This window comes from Hyperolius riggenbachi, chromosome 8, assembly GCF_040937935.1.
Source record: "Hyperolius riggenbachi isolate aHypRig1 chromosome 8, aHypRig1.pri, whole genome shotgun sequence".
In the NCBI taxonomy this organism is placed as follows: domain Eukaryota; kingdom Metazoa; phylum Chordata; class Amphibia; order Anura; family Hyperoliidae; genus Hyperolius; species Hyperolius riggenbachi.
Window position 1 is genome coordinate 159,153,753 of NC_090653.1, and position 25,425 is coordinate 159,179,177.

Consider the following 25,425-nt stretch of genomic DNA (forward strand, 5'->3'; position numbering starts at 1 on the left):
GTGTCATTTTTCACTAACTTGTGACAAAAAATAAAATCTTCTATGAACTCGCCATACACCTAACGGAATACCTTGGGGTGTCTTCTTTCTAAAATGGGGTCACTTGTGGGGTTCCTATACTGCCCTGGCATTTTAGGGGCCCTAAACCGCGAGGAGTAGTCTAGAAAACAAATGCTTCAAAATGACCTGTGAATAGGACGTTGGGCCCCTTAGCGCACCTAGGCTGCAAAAAAGTGTCACACATGTGGTACCGCCGTACTCAGGAAAAGTAGTATAATTTGTTTTGGGGTGTATTTTTACACATACCCATGCTGGGTGGGAGAAATTTCTATGTAAATGGACAATTGTGTGTAAAAAAATCAAACAATTGTCATTTACAGAGATATTTCTCCCACTTAGCATGGGTATGTGTAAAAATACACCCCAAAACGCATTATACTACTTCTCCTGAGTACAGCGGTACCACATGTGTGGCACTTTTTTACACCCTAAGTACGCTAAGGGGCCCAAAGTCCAATGAGTACCTTTAGGATTTCACAGGTCATTTTGCGACATTTGGTTTCAAGACTACTCCTCACGGTTTAGGGCCCCTAAAATGCCAGGGCAGTATAGGAACCCCACAAATGACCCCATTCTAGAAAGAAGACACCCAAAGGTATTCCGTACGGAGTATGGTGAGTTCATAGAAGATTTTATTTTTTGTCACAAGTTAGCGGAAAATGACACTTTGTGAAAAAAAACTATTAAAATCAATTTCCGCTAACTTGTGACAAAAAAATAAAAACTTCTATGAACTCACCATACTCCTAACGGAATACCTTGGGGTGTCTACTTTCTAAAATGGGGTCATTAGTGGGGTTCCTATACTGCCCTGGCATTTTAGGGGCCCTAAACCGTGAGGAGTAGTCTTGAAACAAAAATGACCTGTGAAATCCTAAAGGTACTCATTGGACTTTGGGCCCCTTAGTGCAGTTAGGGTGCAAAAAAGTGCCACACATGTGGTATCGCCGTACTCGGGAGAAGTAGTACAATGTGTTTTGGGGTGTATTTTTACACATACCCATGCTGGGTGGGAGAAATACCTCTGTAAATGACAATCTTTTGATTTTTTTTACACACAATTGTCCATTTACAGAGGTATTTCTCCCACCCAGCATGGGTATGTGTAAAAATACACCCCAAAACACATTGTACTACTTCTCCCGAGTATGGCGATACCACATGTGTGGCACTTTTTTGCACCCTAACTGCGCTAAAGGGCCCAAAGTCCAATGAGTACCTTTAGGATTTCACAGGTCATTTTGAGAAATTTCGTTTCAAGACTACTCCTCACGGTTTAGGGCCCCTAAAATGCCAGGGCAGTATAGGAACCCCACAAATGGCCCCATTTTAGAAAGAAGACACCCCAAGGTATTCCGTTAGGAGTATGGTGAGTTCATAGAAGATTTTATTTTTTGTCAAAAGTTAGCGGAAATTGATTTTAATTGTGTTTTTTCACAAAGTGTCATTTTCCGCTAACTTGTGACAAAAAATAAAATCTTCTATGAACTCGCCATACTCCTAACGGAATACCTTGGGGTGTCTTCTTTCTAAAATGGGGTCATTTGTGGGGTTCCTATACTGCCCTGGCATTTTAGGGGCCCTAAACCGTGAGGAGTAGTCTTGAAACGAAATTTCTCAAAATGACCTGTGAAATCCTAAAGGTACTCATTGGACTTTGGGCCCTTTAGCGCAGTTAGGGTGCAAAAAAGTGCCACACATGTGGTATCGCCGTACTCAGGAGAAGTAGTATAATGTGTTTTGTGGTGTATTTTTACACATACCCATGCTGAGTGGGAGAAATATCTCTGTAAATGGACAATTGTGTGTAAAAAAAATTAACAAATTGTCATTTACAGAGATATTTCTCCCACCCAGCATGGGTATGTGTAAAAATACACCCCAAAACACATTATACTACTTCTCCTGAGTACGGCAATACCACATGTGTGGCACTTTTTTGCAGCCTAACTGCGCTAAGGGGTCCAAAGTCCAATGAGCACCTTTAGGCTTTACAGGGGTGCTTACAATTTAGCACCCCCCAAAATGTCAGGACAGTAAACACACCCCACAAATGATCCCATTTTGGAAAGTAGACCCTTCAAGGTATTCAGAGAGGGGCATGGTGAGTCCGTGGCAGATTTCATTTTTTTTGTCGCAAGTTAGAAGAAATGGAAACTTTTTTTTTTTTTTTTCTCACAAAGTGTCATTTTCCGCTTACTTGTGACAAAAAATAATATCTTCTATGAACTCACTATGCCTCTCAGTGAATACTTTGGGATGTCTTCTTTCCAAAATGGGGTCATTTGGGGGGTATTTATACTATCCTGGAATTCTAGCCCCTCATGAAACATGACAGGGGGTCAGAAAAGTCAGAGATGCTTGAAAATGGGAAAATTCACTTTTTGCACCATAGTTTGTAAACGCTATAACTTTTACCCAAACCAATAAATATACACTGAATGGGTTTTTTTTTATCAAAAACATGTTTGTCCACATTTTTCGCGCTGCATGTATACAGAAATTTTACTTTATTTGAAAACTGTCAGCACAGAAAGTTAAAAAAATCATTTTTTTGCCAAAATTCATGTCTTTTTTGCTGAATATAATAAAAAGTAAAAATCGCAGGAGCAATCAAATAGCACCAAAAGAAAGCTTTATTAGTGACAAGAAAAGGAGCCAAAATTCATTTAGGTGGTAGGTTGTATGAGCGAGCAATAAACCGTGAAAGCTGCAGTGGTCTGAATGGAAAAAAAGTGGCCGGTCCTTAAGGGGTAGAAAGCCCTAGGTCCTCAAGTGGTTAAGCCCAACCATTGTGTCACCTTTAATAGGAAAGGTCTAACTTCATTTATACCTTGGCTGTATGCATTGTCACTTTATATATGTGATTTGCACATTGTTTTTATTTAAATTTTAATACATAATTTACTGCTATATGCAGAATTGGCTGCTATATGTTGTTTATTCCTTGGTTGTACGCACTGCCACTTTATATATGCAACTTGCCACTTTATATATGTGATCTGCACATTATTTATTGTTTATGCATATTTTGCTGTTATATGTCGCATTGCACATCATTTTGTTGTAGATCTGTGGTGCACCTTTTTGGTGCTTGGTATTTGCGTTCCTCTGGCAATTCTCTTGTTTCCTTTTTTCCCTCCCCCAGTACCCTCCAAAAATCGTTTGCCTGAAGAAGCGGGACTGTTACCCGTGAAACGCGTTGCACTTTTGGAGTTATTATTAAATGTTATTTTAAACTGCAAGTAACTTGCCCGTTGTCCGGCCATTTCTTCCAGAAGGGAGGTGAGTCCACCCACTTCGCCCTTTTTAACGATTTTAATTAACTGAAGTATGTCATGGCTCTTGGCTGCTTCCTCAGAGACCCATTAAGGGCCTGTACACACTGCTGTGCTTCTTGCTGCACATGGGTTTTTTAATCACAAGGTCTTTTTAAAAAAATCATGAAAATCGTGAAGACCTGTACACACTGGTGCGATGCGTTTTTTCTATTTTCATGAATGCTTTGTGATTTAAAAATAGCATGCGATTTTAAAAACACAGTGCAAGCACAGCAGTGTGTACAGGCATTAAGCTGTATAAACAAAAATGTCTTTGAGGCTGCTTTCACACTATGCTGGAGTGGTATTGCATGCACTACAGTATACTATAGCAATGCTATTTTCTGTCTAGAAAAAAAATTATGTTCAGATACTTTTGCAGTGGACAACAGTAAACGAAAATTGGATGAGGAAATATGAACTGGTGAAAAGAAAGACATTGCAGTCTAAAACCTGTCTGGTTGCAACCTGGTGCCTAAGCTGTCAAAATACATTATTATTTGTATTATTTATATTGCGACAACATCTTCTGCAGCGCTGCACAGAGTATATTGTCATGTCCCTCAGAGGGGCTCAGAAGCCAATCCCTACCTTAGTCATATGTCTATGTATGTATCATGTAGTGCATGTATCATAGTCTAGGGCCAATTTGTGTATTGATTAACCTTAGTTAAGGGGACTTAGGCCCTTTAAGAGGAACTCTACTAAACACCACTTAATGAATAAAATTGCTTGTATATTACAATATATATTTATAAATTATTTAATCAATGTTTGTCGATTGTAACATCTTACCTCACCCTGATTTACATTTTTAATTTTAACCATAGCCTAGGTTAAACATCGCAGGGAGGACGGGCTTACATACCAATTACTATCAATATAGTTATAACTAACTTTACTAATGAAAATAAAACAGGATAATTAACATAAAATGGGTATCCTGAATTATTTTTAATGTTCAGCCATGAGTCATTATGGGTGCTTTTTAACTCCATGTAGGTTAGATAAATCTTTTCCATTTTAAATATACTGTAAGTCCTACACTAAGTGATGAGTAGTTTTTGTTGGAGGATGTCATGTACCATTTTGATGCCAGAAGCCAAAATAGATACTACTTCTGCCTTTTGCATCACTGTGAATTGTTTTTTTTTTTATATATTTTGTTCCATGTTAAAAATATTGACCGTACAAGTTCGACGTCACTCCTACTTTTGAACAATTCAGTAACCGCTGTAAAGTGTGGGTGGCATGTTCTTACTCGGAAACCTTGATTTTATCCAGTACTTAATGTAATTGCACTGAGGTGACTTATTTTTAAAACAAATTTAAAAAGAATGGAGATTTTATTTTTTTACCTACTATATGTTGCACAGTTGTAATATCAACCAAGACGTGCTCATTACCCTGCATGCATATTTCACAAATAAACCCCATTATTGGGCATACTGGAATTGTTAATTTGGTTCTTTTAGATTTAAACTTTTAACAGTGCTTTTGTTGTATAAATGATATGTGTGTTGTTCCAGGGTTTGTTTGTATAATGCTCGTGATTGCTATCCACCCACTGTTCCTCCTGGATAAGTGACATTATTATATATTGATCTTCAAAGTACACATTTCTGATTCATAGTTTATGCAATCTAATCGGAGGATTTGAAAAGGTTTTGATAGGCTGGATGTACAATTTAAAACTGAAATGCTATGTTTAGAATGAGCATGATGACAGGAGTGAATAGGGAATACATAGCCTAGGCAGACAGAGAACGATTTTATAGGGCAGTGCAAGAGAAATGAGCCTGAGACATGCAGATGCATGCTGGGCTGTGAGCTAACTAGCTTTTCTCCATAGACTGCGATGTCTGTACGCAGCTTCCTGTCTCAGCTATTGCAGCTTTACAATTTCTCATTGCGGTAGTTGAGAAAAGTAGGATGTGAGCCCACTCGCTAACACTTATGAAGAGCAGTGTAAACTTTAGGTTTAACTTGAAAGAACAGTGTAACTTTAAATGGGATTAACAGTCTCTTGAGAATTTTTTATATTATACTGCACATGCCTTTAAAGAAAACCTGAACTGAAAAGGAACTGATGAGGGAAACCGTTTATGTAGTCCTTCCCTAGAATCCCAGTTTTATTTTGTGTTTAAAAGCTAAAAAAAGTATTTTAAGCAGACCTAAACTCTTGCACAGCGGACAAGGTAAAAACATATAAATGCTGAGAAATGCACTGTGTGTGTGTTTAAACTACATACACACATCAGACTTTTACAAGCTACCAGTCGTCAGACCTGCCCGTGGGGCGGTCATTCTGATTACAGTTTGTGGATGTGTACAGTCTGTCGTCAGGCTGATTAGGCTGTTTTTGATCAATCCGCCAAGCGGATCAGTCAAAACTAGCCTTATTACCCCGACGGCAGACTGTACACACCGGCAAACTGTCGTTAGAACGACCGCCCCGTGGGCGGGTCTGATGACTGGTAGCTTGTAAAAATCCGACGTGTGTACGAACCTTTAAGGGGCCCATACACTCAGACAATTTTCGGCCGATCGATCGCAAATCGATTGACCAATCGATCGATTTGCGGACGATTTCAATCGATCTGACATGTTGGAAAATGTAGGCTTATCTCTTGAGATGGCTTATCATTTTGCATTGGACCTAATGGAAATCTGATGGCAAAAAAAATGCCATCAGATTGATTTTCAATAGATTTCATACTGAAATCTATTGGAAATCTGTTCCTAGTAAAAAATGTTCCTAAACACATCAGATAGATCAGAAAATCTATCTGATGATCTATCTGCTGCTAATCTAACGAGTGTATGGCCACCTTTAGAGTGAGCAGCCTGTCTAATTACCCCTTATCAGTAAGTAATCAGCAAGTGCAAATCAGGGCTGTCAGCTGTGTCTGAGCTGTGCCCTGGTGTGCCTTTGTTCTGTGCTAATATGTAAACACTGAAGGCTAAAGTACTCCTGATCCCGACCTTGGCCACAATATTTTTAATATGTTTTTTGTTACTGAAACTGTGCGACTAGCACACAGCACCATTCTCCCCCCTCCTGTGCCCACCGTAGCCCCTGTTCTGCCTGTAATCTTCGACTGAGCGGTCGTCAAATATGGGCGGGAAGGAATTGGCAGTTCCTTCTCCCCTCTGCCCGTCCATAATTCAGCCCCCTCCACTCGCCGCTACAGTTCCCCTTATGATCTGCTGCACACAGCATGCCACAGAGCTGCGCTGCGTGCGGCCTTGTGATAATTGAGGTTGGATATCCTTCCGACCTCAACTAACACAAGCTCACACACAGCACAGCTACCCTGCGCGCTGTGTGCAGTGAAACAAATACGGGATTATAGCGGCGAGTGGAGAGGGCGGAGTTATGGACACGCAGAGGGGAGTAACTGCTGCCACTTCCTCCCTGCCCATATTTGACCTCAGAGTGGGGGTGCTGGAGGTGAGAGTGGTGCTGTGTGCTAGACGCACAGCACCAGTAACAAAATGATATTAAAAATATCGGAGTGAAGGTCGGGGTCAGGAGTACTTTAACCTTTTCTGTGCTCCCAGGAATGTCCAATAAGAGAAAACTGCAGGGTTATTGTAGGAGTTCTAACAAATAAATGTTTTTCTTTAAATGGTATTATGCTGTTGCTTATCTTTTAGAGCAGAGAGGAAGTTCCGAGTTTAGGTCCGCTAGGTTCTAATTATCTCGGTTGAGAGTTGCTTTTTTTTAGTGTTTGAAAGCTCTCATCTTGAATTATTAACCTTTTTAATTTATTCCTTGCCTTTAGAAGTGTTCTCCTGCCATACAACAGTTTTGAAACTTGTAATTAGTTTTCAGTAAGGGTTGCAACAGTCCACCTAAAGAAAAAGTGTAATTTGCATACCTAAATTCTGATTCAATTGCTGTGTTTTTATGCCAGGAAAGAGATTAACACTTTGGAATAATTCAGCTATTCCAACCTTGGCGACTTGGGCTCAGTCAATAAGTGAGGCCCTTCTGATTTACAAAAAATCCCAAAAGTCTGGGAGTCAGAATATCAGGCTTAGTCGATGTGTCAAGCTCAGGTTTGGGTAGGAAGATATCAGGCGTAGTTAAGGTTATAAACCAAGGGCAGGCAGATATAGAGGTATTTGAGATCACACAGGAACAAAAGAGTAGAGATTAATCAGGTCACCACAAACGGGTCACACAGCAGGTAACTAAACAGAGCTGTACAAATCTGTGAGTGGGAGGTTTCAGTACCCCTGATTTGGCATGATAACTTTACACATGTGTGCACAAGTATGTACAGTGGCTTGCAAAAGTATTCGGCCCCCTTCAAGTTTTCCACATTTTGTCGTATTACTGCCATAAACATGAATCAGTGTTATTGGAATTCCACGTGAAAGACCAATACAAAGTGGTGTACACGTGAGAAGTGGACTGAAAATCATACATGATTCCAAACATTAAAAAAAAAAAAAAATAAGTGCAAAGTGGGGTGTGCGTAATTATTCGGCCCCCTGGTCAATACTTTGTAGAACCACCTTTTGCTGCAATTACAGCTGCCAGTCTCTTAGGGTATGTCTCTACCAGCTTTTCACATCTAGAGACTGAAATCCTTGCCCATTCTTCTTTGCAAAACAGCTCCAGCTCAGATTAGATGGACAGCGTTTGTGAACAGCAGTTTTCAGATCTTGCCACAGATTCTTGATTTGATTTAGATCTGGACTTTGACTGGGCCATTCTAACACATGGATATGTTTTGTTTTAAACCATTCCATTGTTGCCCTGGCTTTATGTTTAGGGTCGTTGTCCTGCTGGAAGGTGAACCTCCGCCCCAGTCACAAGTCTTTTGCAGACTCCAAGAGGTTTTCTTCAAAGATTGCCCTGTATTTGGCTTCATACATCTTTCCCTCAACTCTGACCAGCTTCCCTGTCCCTGCTGAAGAGAAGCACCCCCACAGCACGATGCTGCCACCATCATATTTGACAGTGGGGATGGTGTGTTCAGAGTGATGTACAGATGTACGTAGCGTTTTGCATTTTTGCCAAAATGTTACATTTTGGTCTCATCTGACCAGAGCACCTTCTTCCACATGTTTGCTGTGTCCCCCACATGGCTTGTGGCAAACTGCAAATGGGACTTCTTATGCTTTTCTGTTAACAATGGCTTCTTGCCACTCTTTCATAAAGGCCAACTTTGTGCAGTGCATGACCAATAGTTGGCCTATGGACAGATTCCCCCACCTGAGCTGTAGATCTCTGCAGCTCGTCCAGAGTCACCATGGGCCTCTTGACTGCATTTCTGATCAGCGCTCTCCTTGTTTGGTCTGTGAGTTTAGGTGGACAGCCTTGTCCTGGTAGGTTTACAGTTGTGCCATACTCCTTCCATTTCTGAATGATGGCTTGAACAGTGCTCCGTCGGATGTTTAAGGCTTTGGAAATCTTTTTGTAGCCTAAGCCTGCTTTAAATTTTAACTTTATCCCTGACCTGTCTGGTGTGTTCTTTGGACTTCATGGTGTTGTTGCTCCCAATATTCTCTTAGACAACCTCTGAGGCCGTCACAGAGCAGCTGTATTTCTACTGACATTAGATTACACACAGGTGCACTCTATTTAGTCATTAGCACTCATCAGGCAATGTCTATGGGCAACTGACTGCACTCAGACCAAAGGGGGCTGAATAATTTTGCACACCCTACTTTGCAGTTATTTATTTGTAAAAAAATGTTTGGAATCATGTATGTATGATTTTAGTTCCACTTCTTATGTGTACTCCACTTTGTATTGGTCTTTCACGTGGAATTCCAATAAAATTGATTCATGTTTGTGGCAGTAATTTGACAAATGTGGAAAACTTCAAGGGGGCCAAATACTTTTGCAAACCACTGTATATTGCTGGCAAATATAGGGAAGGCTGGAGCCTAAATACTTGAATGGGGACATGCCGCTGGGAACCTGGAAGGTGAATATGTCACATATAATTTGCATTTCCCCTGCAAGGATAAACGGATTCTTGTCAAACATTAAAGATTGTCCATGAGAAGTAGCTCATCAGTCTTCAAAAAAAGTAAGCATTTAAAGATGGTGGAGAACAGTATTCAAAGATTATTTACAGTAATTAATATAATTTGGAAGATACCTCTATTGAACACATTTTGGACTTGTCTTTAAACCACAGATGTTCAGTTTGATTTCTTCATTGTTGCTTAAAGAGGAACTCCAGTGAAAATAATGTAATAGAAAAAGTGCTTCATTTTTACAATAATTATGTATAAATGATTTAGTCAGTGTTTGCTCATTGTAAAATCTTTCCTCTCCCTGATTCACATTCTGACATGTATTACATGGTGACATTGTTACTGTGGGCAGGTTATTTAGCTGTTTCTAGCTGTTAGACAGCTGTAAACAGCTATTTCCTGTCTGTGAACATTGTTACATTGTGGCAGTTTGCCAGGAGTACCGCGGTATTCAGAGCCTCTTGTAGGAGGGGTTTCAGCACAAAATTAGTCACACAGCGCCCCCTGATGGTCTGTTTGTGAAAATCATTCTATTTCTCATGTAAAAGGGGGTATCAGCTACTGATTGGGATAAAGTTCAATTCTTGGTTGGAGTTTCTCTTTAAGTGTGTCATACCACTTTGTTTTGAACAAAAGGGCTCTCTGAGGCCTTTATAAAGAAGGTTATAGAGGTCTGTGAATCTGAAAAGGGATTTAAAATATTGACGAACTGTTGGACATCAGTCACCCCCAGCAATTCCAGTTCCAGCAAGCTTAGCCTGAGAGCAGAAGTCTATAAGAACCCTATTAATTCTTAACATGACCAACAGGTAACTTTTGTCGCTACTGTTGTCACAGTGCATAAATCTACTATAAGTAAGAAGTTTTACTTATTGATACCTCAAGAAAAAACATTGACTTCCTCTGGACCAACTAGCAAAGACAAAACAAATAGTTATATAGGCAAAGTACCAAAAGATCTGTTGCGAAAACCAAAGACAGAATCTCAGCTGCAGAATCTGATGCTTACTGCAAAGCACGATGGTGGAAATGGCAAGTTTTTTTCAGTTGCTTTGTAGCATCACGATAAGGGCAGCTCACAGTTTCAATAAATTTGTACGTTTATCAGAGGATGCTTGAGAATATAAAGCAAGACCAACCATCAAAGGATTGAAGCTCAACTCAAAGTGTACTTTACAACATAAATTACTCTGAACATGCCAGTAAATCCACCACTAGTAAGTAGTGCCTGAAAAAAAAGAAATAGAGGGTTCTGAACTGACCAAGTCAAAGCCTGGATCTAAATCTACATTAAGATTCTGTAGTGTTGTTTAAAACAGTACTTGCACGAAGTGAGAAAAAGTTATTCCAGTTGATGTCAAAGACTGGTTGACAAATACTTTTTTCGCATAAAGAGTACTTTGTTGAACAAAGTATGAGTGTGTGTGTGTGTGTGTGTGTGTGTGTGTGTGTGTGTGTGTGTGTGTGTGTGTGTGTGTGTGTGTGTGTGTGTGTGTGTGTGTGTGTGTGTGTGTGTGTGTGTGTGTGTGTGTTTAGCTCATCACAGTATCTTTAAAGAAAGAACACTTTGCATGGGGTGTACGTACATTTTCATATGATTTTGTGTATGTAATTTACATTTCTACTTACCTACTCCTTCACAAATTTATATAAATACTGACATTAGTCATTGTCCTGTGACATGCTTGGATGTTTAAGGGGAACATTACAGATTTTTACTGCATTTCACTGCATTTTGAATAATCGTGACACAAACACACAGTTCTGAAAAGGTTTATTATGAGAAGCAGAAAAAAAATATGTAGCCTACAAAAACCACTTAGGGCCAGTTTCCACTAGAGCGAATCTGCATGAGTTTCCTGCATGCAGATTCGCATAGACAATACAAGTGGATTCCACTTGTCAGGATTTCTGAGTGTTTTTCTGTGCAGATAGAATTCGCATACCGCACAGCGCTATGCGAATCGCCGCTAATGTATTTAATAGGGAAATCGCATGCGGTTTTGGCATGCGTATTTTACCGCGATTTCGCATGCGATTTCGCGTAGAAAGTAATGTTAAATCACACAGGCAGTGACATGGTTAAAATCGCATCAATACTAACCTATGCGAAATCGCATGCGAAATCGCTGTAAAATACGCATGCGGAATCGCACCCACATGCGATTTCGTCAGCGGCGATTCCGCACCGCACAAGTGGAAACGGGCCCTAAGATTTTAACTTATTTCAATTTGCAAAATATATTACGCAAATTACATATGTAATGTGTTTGGACTTATAGAGATATTAACAAGAAATGGGGAGTGACCTGCAACTGCAACATTTCGGTTTTCTTAAGGTGTCCATCAACAGAACAATCGACTGTGAACGATCAATATATAGATCATTCCGTCTATACCTTCTCCAGAGTCATCCTGCTAATTGAATTGAATTCTATTATATTTTTGGTTTCCGATCCTGCAGGAAATTTTACCATTAATGGACACCTTCAGACATGGATAAACAAGATTAGCTTGATTGAATATCATGGTTTACTGCATTGTGCGCTGGTTTAGCATGTTACCATTTTCTATAAGTGCAAAAATTTTGACTCAAATCAAGGATTTTGTAGTTAACTTTTAATGATCAATTCTTACAGTGCCCTCATCTTCCATCGCCCTGTACAGTTGAGGATACATAGATACCCACAATTTACTTTTACACTAAGGGAAATTCAGATCATTTCAAATCTTAGTTCTGAGTAGGAACCCAGACAAGTCTGAGGCATAAGTGGGTTGTGCATATAATTGGGTTGTGCATTAAAAAAGAAGAGATCACAAATAATCAATAATTTATGGATACAAATCATGTCAATTAATTAATAATCATCTCATGACTTCTCCATTAAAATTGTAAATTTTTAGGCACTACTGCAAGTTCATGGCAATAGTTTTAACACAGGAATTAGTGGTGCACACCCATAGTCATATTCAGGTATGCTAATATGTAAACATGTGAACATGTATGTTTGTAAAAACGTGTAACCTTAGGCTATAGTATATTAGATGTAATACTTAAACTTTTGTATAAGATCAAAGCTATTCTCACGCAATATTCTCAGTAGAGAACTTTATCCAGAACTTCTTAGACTAGAATTTCATAATCCTAAACCAGCTGGATGTAAACTTATTATTTGGTGTACTTATACAATTTTATTAAGAATAATGATGTGAAACCCAAATCTGTCAATTAGTCGGTTGTGTATTTCAAGATTTGACATTTCAAAAAAAGGGGGAGGGTTAATACAACCCTGAAAACATGTAAGACTGACCTTCTATCTATGCAACACAAATGTGGATAATAGAAAGAGGAACAGCATATAATTTAAAATGTGTTTTGGGATAGCATGGTATTATATTTACAGCATTACAGTGGTAGTATATTTACAGCATTACCAGGAAACAGTTCAGGAGTATCCTGCCCATATGGGTTTACAATCTGAGGAGATAAGGGTAGGAGAAAGAGAGGTTAGGGAAGTCAGTAAGCTGTAAACAATGTGATAGGTATTCTGTATTATTGATTCTGGTGAGTGATCGGTGGAAGGTTAGTAACTGAACTAAATTATCCTAGCTCAAGTTACATGGGCTATGTGCAATTTAAGGTAATAAAACGTTTGCAGTATTAGTCAGTATTTATTGGCAAAGTCAATTGCCAGCTTCACCTGAGCAATGTCTGAGATTAAACTCAGGCAAATAATAGCTATTAGCCTGAGCAATGGACTTACTGTACGTAGCAGGCAATGGGGAGTGAGGGTTTATGCAATGAAACCGGCCTTTAGCACCACAGCACTGCTGCTCCCCTGAAGATGCGCGCGCACCTGTAGCTGTCACCTGCCATCCGCAAAGTTCCCCGCCACTGACCCGATGCTGTCACCTGACGTCTACCACAAAAGACATAAAGCTCCCTGTCACTCACACTTGCCACTACATCCTGACACTGGCACTTTACCCCACAATTCCGACCCAGGCACTGTCACTCTGCTTTGTTAAATCTTGCTGTGGCTTCCCATTGGTCTACTAGGTGGAACGATGAGAATCCTCCTAAGAATCCTTTGGAGGATTCTCACTGGTCCACCTATTGGACCAATGTGGAGCCCACATGGAAGCTATGAAGATGCTTTGCTGGGGCTTCAGCATTCTCTGTTACCAGTTAGCGGAGGAGAGTGGCCTTCTTGACAGATCCAGTGGTTCTGCTGAAGTGGGGATTGACAGTGCCTGGGAGCCTGGCATATAGGGGACCAACGTCAGGTGAGCTCCAGGGTGCCTGGAGCTGAGTAGGGGCTAGGGATGGTTACTGCCACCAAAACTCATTGCTCTGTTGCCAGACACACCCGGCCCCATAGCTTCCAGCTACCACGGAGCCACTTTTCTGCTAAGCACCCGCGGCACCTTGGTTAACACTCAAGCCTCACAAACTCCGGTTCTGGCCTGCTCTTTTTCCTGAGATGGAGTATCTTTGATCCAATAAACTGACCAATGAATATCCTCCTCAGGGAGGATTCTCATTGGCTGAAGAGCTAAAGCAATGGGGATCCAGGGCAAGAGGGTCAAAAATGCTTTGCCAGGGCTCCCTGAATACTATAGCACTGGGGAGCCGACAAAAAATGCTGTGTGCTCCTTGCAGCCAGCGGCAGGGTGGCGATTGTTTGCCGGGTTTCTAAGGGTGCTCGGCATAATGCTTTCTTTCTTTTTTTCACACTAAATAGGTAGGGAGTCAAAATGATTGACATTTGGAGGCTCCTTAGTAAATGAGGCTCCCAGATGCCAAAAGAAGCCCTTCTCCGTGCAGCTGAAAAGTTCTTGCCCGTGTTTGTGAAATTGAGATTTGCATGGGGGGGAAGAACTTGCTGGCCTAAGAGTTTTCTTCGGCCTGGCTGAGAGATAAATGGACTTGAATTATAAGACAGTTGCGACACTTAGTTTTTACAAATCGCCAGCAATAAGCATTGGCCCTTATGCAATTAACTTTTCTCCTGAGTTTTCTCACAGGAGATAATTTTTCATCTTACCAACATTCATACTTTTCAAAACATAACAATAGAAGAAGTACTGGAAAGTAGGTAGAAAGGTACTTTCAAACTTTTCTGAGTATTTCCATGTTTGCTGGGGGCTTCAAAATTATTTTATTGCTATTGAGAAAACTCAAGAGAAAAGTTAATTCAATAGGGTCTATTATAAGGGGAAGATACAGAAAGTATGGAGGAGTGTGAAAAGGGAACTAGAGTGGATAAAATGAGCAGAGGTTTCAGATCAGGTGCTCGGACTTAAAGGGAACCAGAGATGAATGTTTCACACAAAATAAACATATCAGTTGATAGCTTGTAAAGAATAAATGCTCTACCGGATAATTTTGCTACTCTGGTGTACCTTTTTAGTGTTTTTTATCTATTATTGCTCCAGGAAAAATCAATTATGGCTGCCGGCTCATATCCCTTCTCCTTCCGGGTTATGAGTTGTTCTGGATGTGCTGTCTAGGCTATATGAGACTATGCTGCTATCTAGGCTAAATGCAGCCTTTCATCTATGTGCTTTCATTTTGGTATGATGTACAGCTGCCTGTAGGAAGTGTCTCTCATAAGAATGAAACTGCAGTCATCATCAGTATCTAGTGCACACAGAGCAAACAAGGATCATATTGCAGCCACAGAGCTTCTCTCTCAGCAGGAGCAGCCCCTCCTATGTCATCACAGCTCTCAGTATGCAAAGCAGGAAATCTAAGCCAGGAGGGGGAAGGATTGGGCTTGAAAAGACTCCACAGAAGAGTGACTCAGCTATAATGATTCCAGGTCAAACCTAGACTGAATAGACAGTGGATTCTTATAACAGTTGCTAATAGACTAATTAAGCAGATAACAGTGAAACTAAAAGCAGGGTAGGTGTTTACTGTCATGTTCCCACTGATAAATGTAATAAAATACATGAGGGTGCTTCGTCTCTGGTTCTCTTTAATGCTGGATACACACTATGAGATTTTGTGGTCGATTTACTGTCAGATCGATTATTTCCAACATGTCCGATTTGCTTTTCGATCGATTACCGAGCATTTCCCGATCGATTTCCGTGCACTTTAATAGGAAATCGATTGGAAAATGCTCGGAAAACGATCGGAAAGCAAATCGAACATGTTGGAAATAATCGATCTGACAGTAAATCGACCAGAAAATCTCATAGTGTGTACCCAGCATAAGTCAGACTGGATTAGCTGCATGCTTGTGTCTGGTGTGGGATTCAGCCACTACTGCAAGCAAAGATATCAGCAGGAGTGCCAGACAACTGGTATTGGAAAGTAAATATTTATTGTAAGTAAAAAAAATGTGGCATCCTCCATATCACTCTCACTTTGGTTTCCCTGCCTTTAAGGAGCAAGAGAAGACGTGGAGCCATATGCAATTCACTTTTTCACCTGAGTTTTCTCCTAGGAGATATTTTCACAACTTGTAAATAAAATGCCTTTTACACCCCCCAGCAAGCAAATGAATACTCAAAATAATTTTGACAGTACGGCAACTACTTTTTGGTACTTTTTCCATTGCAAAGTGCTAAAAAGTTAAAAAGTGTATCTAAATTGAAGATGAAAAATTATTTCCTAGGAGAAAAGTCAGGAGAAAAAGCGAACTGTATATGGCCCGTAGAGGGTTATAACTTCAGAGCTCAGCATCAGCTTAAATGGTCGCTTCATTTAGAGTTGAGCCGAAATTTTCGTAATTTCGCATTACTATAATTACGCATGCGAAATTTGCGATTACGATGCGAAATTACGGTAGCGTAATTGCCATTAAAATCGTAATTGAAAATACCGTAAGCGTAATTTTCAACGCGTAATTTCGCGTTTCGTTCATGCCGTAATTTCGCATTAAACGCTACCGTAATTTCGCGTTAAACCGTAACGCTCCGTATAATATAAAAAAGGAGCCGACTTTAAGGGTTAATAGCAAAGCCCCCTTAAATGCTAAGAGCCTCAAATTTGGAGAATATATTAAGGAGATCAGGAGGAATAAGAGGAAAATTTTTTTTTCAAAAAGACATTATAGTTTTTGAGAAAATCGATGTTAAAGTTTCAAAGTAAAAATGTATACATTTAAAAACCCGCCGACTTTAACGGTTAATAGCAAAGCCTGCTTAAAGTTTAGGAACACCAAATTCCTAGGGTATATTAAGGGGATCAGTGGGAATAAGAGGAAAAAAATATTTTCAAAAAGACCTTATAGTTTTTGAGAAAATCGATTTTTAAGTTTCAAGGGCAAAAATGTCTTTTAAATGCGGAAAATGTCAGTTTTTTTTGCACAGGTAACAATAGTGTATTATTTTCATAGATTCCCCCAAGTGGGAAGAGTTTTACTTACTTCGTACTGAGTGTGGGAAATATTAAATAAAAAACGACGTGGGGTCCCCCCTCCTAGACCTCTTTAACCCCTTGTCCCCCATGCAGGCTGGGATAGCCAGAATGCGGAGCACCGGCCGTGTGGGGCTCCGCACCCTGGCTATACCAGCCCGCATGGTCCATGGATTGGGGGTCTCGGAAGGGGAGGGGCTGCCAAGCTTTCCCCTCCCCCTCCGAGCCCTTGTCCAATCCAAGGACAAGGGGCTCTTCTCCACCTCCGATGGGCGGTGGAGGTGGAGGCCGCGATTTCCTGGGGGGGGGGTTCATGGTGGAATCTGGGAGTCCCCTTTAAAAAGGGGTCCCCCAGATGCCCACCCCCCCTCCCAGGAGAAATGAGTATAGAGGTACTTGTACCCCTTACCCATTTCCTTTAAGAGTTAAAAGTAAATAAACACACAAACACTTAGAAAAAGTATTTTAATTGAACAAAAAACAACCACGAAAAAAGTCCTTTAATATTCTTAATTAACCATTAATACTTACCTGTCCCTTTAAATAAATGATCCCTCGCAATAGCCTCAGAAATGTTCTATCAGTTACAATGTAACAAAGTTATTACAATGTAACAACTTTGTTACATTGTAACTACGCCGCACCCGACGTCACTCGTCGCTCAGCCGCCGCACGGACCCGACAGAGCTCTGAGCTATATAGCTCAGAGCTCTCTAAGCATCTTTGTATTTGGGCTCTAAGGAGCCCCATTGGTCCTTAGCAGACCAATGGGGTTCCTTCTGATTTGAAGGAACCCCATTGGTGTGCTAAGGACCAATGGGGCTCCTTGGAGCCCAATTACAAAGATGCTTAGAGAGCTCTGAGCTATATAGCTCAGAGCTCTGTCGGGTCCGTGCAGGAGGCTAAGTCCCCGCCGGCTCCGCTGCCCTCCCCGCCTCTCCCACATGTCACTCACATGTCACCCACATGTGGGTGACATGTGGGTGACAGATGTGGACGGGGTGGACAGCGGGAGCCGGCGGGGACTTAGCGTATTGCTGCGGCGGCTGAGCGGAGAGTGACGTCGGGTGCGGCGTAGTTACAATGTAACAAAGTTGTTACATTGTAATAACTTTGTTACATTGTAACTGATAGAACATTTCCGAGGATATTGCGTGGGATCATTTATTTAAAGGGACAGGTAAGTATTATTGGTTAATTAAGAATATTAAAGGACTTTTTTCGTGGTTATGTTTTTTGTTCAATTAAAATACTTTTTCTAAGTGTTTGTGTGTTTATTTACTTTTAACTCTTAAAGGAAATGGGTAAGGGGTACAAGTACCTCTATACTCAGTTCTCCTGGGAGAGGGGGGTGGGCATCTGGGGGGCCCCTTTTTAAAGGGGACTCCCAGATTCCACCATGAACCCCCCCCCCCCCCAGGAAATCGCGGCCTCCACCTCCACCGCCCATCGGAGGTGGAGAAGAGCCCCTTGTCCTTGGATTGGACAAGGGCTCGGAGGGGGAGGGGAAAGCTTGGCTGCCCCTCCCCTTCCGAGACCCCCCAATCCATGGACCATGCGGGCTGGTATAGTCAGGGTGCGGAGCCCCACGCGGCCGGTGCTCCGCATTCTGGCTATCCCAGCCTGCATGGGGGACAAGGGGTTAAAGAGGTCTGGGAGGGGGGACCCCACGTCGTTTTTTTTTAATATTTCCCACACTCAGAACGAAGTAAGTAAAACTCTTCCCACTTGGGGGAATCTATGAAAATAATACACTATTGTTACCTGTGCAAAAAAAACTGACATTTTCCGCATTTAAAAGACATTTTTGCCCTTGAAACTTAAAAATCGATTTTCTCAAAAATTATAAAGTCTTTTTGAAAAAAAAAATTTCCTCTTATACCCACTGATCCCCTTAATATACCCTAGGAATTTGGTGTTCCTAAACTTTAAGCAGGCTTTGCTATTAACCGTTAAAGTCGGCGGGTTTTAAAATGTATACATTTTTACTTTGAAACTTTAACATCGATATTCTCAAAAACTATAATGTCTTTTTGAAAAAAAAAAATTTCCTCTTATTCCTCCTGATCTCCTTAATATATTCTCCAAATTTGAGGCTCTTAGCATTTAAGGGGGCTTTGCTATCAACCCTTAAAGTCGGCGGCTACCTAACATTGATCCATGCGTCAACTTTTCCGCTTGGGAGCATTGCCTTACGCATTAATTTCGTAACACCCACTGTAATGCGAAAATTACGCTTACGCGAAATTTCGCGAAATCCTTCTTCATTACGATTATGTACTTACGGCCATAATCGTAATTACACTAATTACGCGAAATTTCGCGAAATCGTAATTACGTCATTACGCTCATCTCTAGCTTCATTAATTTGTAGGCTTAGGGTATTGGAGTACTCAAGTTGGGATACCATGAGGGTATTCACCAGCACTTTAGTTTAGGAGCTGAAGGATTGAAAGTGGGTGCCTTGCGTATGGCTGATATAAGCCAAAAAAGGCAATGTCTATAGTAAGTAGAGATGGCAATGCTTAGGAGAGCTCATGCAGAAGCATGTGATCAGGTGATAGATTTGTAAGGTTCTGATTTGCTATGATGAATTCCTGTTTTGACACATGATCATGAACAGCAAATCAGAGCCTTACAAATAATCAGCTGATCAAACTGATCACATGCTTCTCCGTGAGCTCTCCTAAGCATTGCCATCTCTAATAGTAAGCTGTAGATGAAATAAAGCAGTTAAAGTGGACCTGAACTCAGAATGTCCTCTCTGCTCTAAAAGATACTCAACAGCATAATAACTTTTAAACAAAAAACATTCTTTGTTACATCTGATACAAATCCTAAAATTAATCTGCAATGTTTCTACTTACTGATTCATGGAAGCAGACATATTGTTAATATCTTGTACTTTCAAATGAGCAGGGGAGAGATCAAATTACAATTTGTGATTAGACACAAATGAGGCGGAATTAAACAGGCTAAACTCTCTAAATACACACAAGGTGTCTCTGTGTTTTCCCTCTGTCCTATGCAAGAGTTCAGGTTCACTTTAACCTCCCTAGCGGTATGGACAGAAATGTCCGTTCAAAAAAACATGCTGTGAACAGTATAAACATGCATACACATCAATACTCTCCTGCACTGTATACTAGACCCTTGCTTGACACATTTTGGCAAGTTACAGGAAAAAAAAAGTTTTAAAAATAAATGTTATCACTGTTTGCACAGAAATCCTGGGGAAATTGAACGCTGGGGAGGTTAAGGTGGCCATACACTGGTCGATTTGCCAACAGATTCGACCAACAAATAGATCCCTCTCTGATCGAATCTGATCAGAGAGGGATCGTATGGCCACCTCACTGCAAACAGATTGTGAATCGATTTCAGCCTGAAACCGATTACAATCTGTGGAGCTGCCGCCCCAACCCCCCCCCCCAACCTGCATACATTACCTGTTCCGGCCAGCACGGCTCCCCAGGTCTCTGCTGTCTTCTTCTCTGCTCTGGTCTGGTCTGGTCTCCAGCATGCTTCACTTCTTCCTGCCCAGCAGGAAGTTTAAATAGTAGAGTGCCCTCTACTGTTTAAACTTCCTGCCAGGCAGAAAGAAGTGAAGCATGCTGGAGACCAGAGCAGAGAAGACAGCAGAGACGAGGGGACTCGCACCGGCCGGAACAGGTAATGTATACCCGCTGTATTGCGTCGGTCGTTGGGCATTTGAACGCCGCTATCGACGCACTCCCGACCCGTCGGCGATCGAGAAAAATCTTCCGCACGGACGGATCGGCGGGAATCGACGGGAACGATCGATTTCGGACGAAAATCGATCGTTCTGTCGGCGGTGTGCGCGGCGATTTCGCAGCCGATTCGATCACTGTGATCGAATCGGCCGTATATCTGCGGGAAAATCGTTAGGTGTGTGGGCCCCTTTAAGGTGCAAGGTAGGAGGAGAGATTTGGATCAAGAGAGGCAGATAACCAGGTGGGGCTTGGAGATAAGATAAGAGTGTACAACCTTTGTTAATGCAGGAAAGTAGTGAAAGAGAAGGTGAGGTTGGTTACTGCATGAATAAACTAGGTTGTTTAGAGATGCTGACTTTGACTATAACTGTACTGTAAAAAAATGCATAAAAGTAATCAGCTGAAATGTAGGATCTTGGAGGTGGAGGCAGAAGACGGAATAGGGATTAGAAAGTATTAAATGTGGTTTGAATTAAAAGGACAAGATGAGAAGATAAAAAGACAGTGTAGATATGAGAAGAGAAAAAAAATGATTGTTTGGATGCCAATTTAGCACACCTAAGCTAATGCAGGGTATATTATACTGGTGGTACTGTGGTATTATAAAAGATCAGTATACTTTTCCCCAGACACATATAATTAAGTGCACAAAAGAGCTTTCTAAACATATTAAAGTCAAAATATTAGTAAATGTGTTCAGGCTCTTAATTCCATACCTCACATTATAGTTGTTATAGCTTACAAACCCTGGATGAAGTAGCAGTATAAAGCTTTGACTGATTTATGTAATTTCCCCTCATCTTGAGACCTACCCTCCAACCCCAGGGTAAGAGCTCATTTCCTGTACACTCGAGATCTGTTATCTCTTGAATTCTCTTTTTTCTGTTTACTCGACTCGGTTTCCTGCTCTGCTCAGGACCCAATGCTAAGAAACAGGGGGAAGAGGTATCGGATAATGACGAAGACGAGGAAGGAGGTATTTGCTGGCTGAGGCTGATGCATGGAACCCGTTATCATCATAATATCCTACCACCTATTTCCTTTTTTTTCCTATACCATACATTAGAAATGTTAGAGGGTTATTCCTGTTTTCATTGTGCATATCTCATCACTAACCCTTGCGTCTTTTTCCAGAACTCTTTTTTTTTTTCATCCTTTTACCATTTTGTCCCTTGGTTGCTGTTGGTCAGGTTTGCACCTTTTCCTCCTAGCATATGTATTATTCAGAGTCCTCCTGGGTAGCTGTGCAGAACTGTAGTGTAATGTTGGTTGGAAAGTACGGTACAGAAAAAAAAGAGTTGGGCTGTATAGGGTAATGTTTTAATTAATGTATGTGGATAAATGCTATCCCTGTGGTCATTGTGTATAAATGGCTCAGAGTTAGATGGTCATATGAGCAGTTCCTATTCAGTTGCCATTTTGGCTGTATCATTTGTCACCCCTATATCCACTCTGTAATCGATATGTTTTTGTCCCTATTATGTTTTCTGAGACCTATTTCCCTGAGGAACACAGTCATTGCTTAATGGTTTCTTCCATCTTACATGCCATTGCTTTATTTTACCTCCTTTTTCCGCTTGTACGTTTTTATGACTCTTTTTGCTGAATTCTCAGTTATTCACCTTCTACATATATTTCTGTATGCTAGAGCTTTAATAGTTCATCTGTTTTTCTTTCTCTCCCTTGAATCTATGGACACTCTTATCTTTAGTGGTCAGCTACCCCCATTGTGTTTGTTATTGGAAAATCAATATTGTGTGTTTGTTCTTGTAGTGCTCTTTCACAGGACTGTGCCTTCAGTTATTATATTTATGGAAACCACTGTCCTAAGAGAGAGCATGCATACTTCATGGCATGAGCTGCATGCTGGGCTAGCTTCTGCATTGTCTGATGTTAAAGTTGCTATTTGTGTTAGGGGGATGGTGATGATATCTACTAGTTAGCTCAGTTTTTGAATTAAAACTGTGTACCACTTGTTCCTAGAGGATGTGCACTGTTTACTTTAGAATTCTGTGTGATTGAGGACATTGGTTGAAACCTAGTTCCTCTGATCTCTTCATCAGTTAGTAAAAGTGTGTTGTTTTTATTTCTCCATCCTACAGATATCCGAGACACAGGAGCAAAACCAGTCATGGTGTATATCCATGGAGGCTCATACATGGAAGGCAGTGGAAATATGATTGACGGAAGTGTACTCGCCAGCTATGGAAATGTCATAGTTATCACCTTGAACTATCGTGTGGGAGTTCTAGGTTAGTGACGTATTGTTTTAATATCTTATTTGTCATTTGTAACAAATGTTGCTCTTTCCAGTTCTTATCCTTTGCTGTTCACTTATGTTCACAATTGTTGTTTCTATAGTAATTGCATGGATATTCAGTATTTAATAATGCAGTTATTATTTTATTTTTTGACCTGAGAGTCCCATCAAAATTGAGTCTATTTGATTTTTTTTTAATTCGACACCTCAGCGCCTTCTGTTTGTTTAAATGAGTGATGCCGGAATGAGTGAATATAGTCAACACGTAGCGCCCAATCCAATTCACTTTTTCTGCTAAGTTTTGTCCTAGGGGATATTTTTGCATTATAAATAAAATGTCTTTGAAGCTATCAGCAAGCAAGAAAAATTCTCAGAATAATTTTGAGTTTTTTCACCTACTATTTGGTATTTTTTCAATTTCAGAATGCAAAGGTTTATTTTCAGTAGAAGATGACAAATGATCTCCTCGGAGAAAACTTAGGAAAAAAAGTGAATTGGATCTGGCCTATAGTCTAAAGCTTTGTACACATGCTAGATAAAAGTCGTTGGAAATGGCCGACAAACAGCAACTTTTAAGATAATTAACACACACACAAAATCGATGACATTCACTGCAGATGAATGACCAGTCATGACCAAGAAGAGTAGTTCAACATGTTCTACTGATAATCGTGAATAGAAATCAGTGTATATAATTGTTAGATAATTGAGCAATGCGCCCATTCCCACATACATACATACATCAGTGCCGGCTGAGCAAGCAGGATTCCGCCATCATGATTGAGCTTCTACACAGTAACATTTGTATTGCGTGTACTATGTTGTTCCAATGATTAATCTGTTCTGGATATCACATTATCGTTAACTATCATTTGTTTTCAGCTGTTTAAATATAGACTTTAAATGAGTCTGACATGATTATCTAACCAAATTGCTGAAGGTGTTTTTACCATAAATACCAGGCAATGTTCCTACCACTGTTTTGAACTGAGCAAGCCACACAAATGAGTGATGAAAAATCTTGTAAAATATTCAAGAATCCTCTTTACATAGATACATTACTGTATTTTTATTTTAATATCACACCAACTTTTGCATTGTAATACTTTCTTATAGCTTTTGGTAATGTTTGGGCAACTTGTTAGTGAATATTAACTGCAAGCTAAAAGTCATACCTGCCAGCATGGAGGCATAGTGGACAGCAATCTTGACATGCAATGCTTGCATCCACGGTTTGAATTCCAGCCAAGACATTATTTGCATGGAGTTAGTATGTTCTCCCCGTGTCTGTGTGGGTTTATTTAGGGCACTCTGGTTTCCTTCCACAACCCAAAACATACGGATCAGTCAACTGGCTTAACCCTCAACTGGCTTTAGACTATGATGATCATATCACTATGCTAGCAATTATATTATTATGTGTCCCTTAGGACGCATAGGGACAGTTAGGAGCAAGACTATATACTCACCCACTTACCCACCCCCTACCACACAGTAACTCTCTACTGAATATTTATTCCACAGCCCTACCTAGTGTTTCCACCCCCCCTCCCCCCTTTAGATTGTAAGCTTTTGCCAGGGTCTCCTCCCTTCCCTAGTGTATTCTACATGGTCGTGTGCTCCTTTCTTATGACAGCCCTGTACTTTTATTACTGGGCCTACCTAACCAGCCCAAAATCACATGATCATGTATCTTGTATTACTTTGTTCTATGTTGTATAACCTTGTTATGTCTGTCATCCAATTTATTGTCCAGCGCTGTGTAATATGTTGGCACTTTATAAATACAATAAATAATTATCTGTTAAGTGCTGTGGAGGATGTCCGCATTTAAATTCTAAATAATGATAATAAGCTAAGTTAAGTTGCTGAGTTACAGGCACGTCATAAGGGGTGGAGATGTGGAGGCCTGTGTCTGAATATCAGCAGCAGGGACCTGATCCTTCTGCGGGCCCTAATAGTTCTGCTTGGCATCTTCTATGTGTGGGCTGGGTACAGAGCAGCAACAGAGTGATCATCCGCATTCTACGGCTGCCTATAAAGACAGTCTAACTTGATGTAGAGGAATATGTGCTACAGCTGCATCCCCCAGGACTATACTGTAGTATGGCCAGATAGCTGGTGCAGGTGATTTTCTGCACTGTTGAAAACTGTCAGGAGTAGCCAGGTAGCCAGGCTGCAGTTGAGTGCACACCACTGACACCAAGGATGCGTGGGACACAACTGTTTGGGGCCTGGGAGGGAGGGCTGTACCTACCTATCTGATGGAGTTGGGGTAATACTTTACCTAAGGATTCCTGGGGTAGGGGGCTATGCTCAATTATGTTTGAGTATTTAGGGGAATGTGCCGTATTATGTTTGGGTATTTAAGAGGAAACTCTACCTAATTATGTTTGGCTATTTTGGGACTGTTTGTATTTGGGGAAGTAAAGAGGTACTCTGCATAGTTATGTGTGATGAAGAGGGGGGGGGGGGGGGCTATGCTTATTTATGTTTGGAAATGTAAGAAGGCACTCAGGCAATATCAGGCTGCATGGATGAGAAAGGGTTAAAGAAAGTTTAAGAAGTGGGGGCATGACAAATTTGTTTTCATTTTTTTAAAGGACGTAGCACCCCCTTTGCTTCCATTCCAAAGCTTTAATTAACCCCTTCTCACCCATGCAGGCTGGTATAGCC

The 25,425-nt window shown here is 40.7% G+C and overlaps 1 protein-coding gene across 4 annotated transcripts in view; it reads left to right on the top strand.

Annotated features, from left to right (window-relative positions):
• The window catches only part of NLGN3 (neuroligin 3), a 285,082-nt gene that overhangs the window by 223,302 nt on the left and 36,355 nt on the right, over positions 1–25,425 (top strand). For 3 of the 4 annotated variants that reach the window (XM_068247607.1, XM_068247606.1, XM_068247609.1), the window contains 2 exons: positions 21,406–21,465; positions 22,592–22,741. In XM_068247607.1, the coding sequence (XP_068103708.1) occupies positions 21,406–21,465; positions 22,592–22,741 (210 nt within the window). The remainder of the gene's footprint in view (positions 1–21,405; positions 21,466–22,591; positions 22,742–25,425) is intronic. The other variant, XM_068247610.1, reaches the window with a different exon arrangement.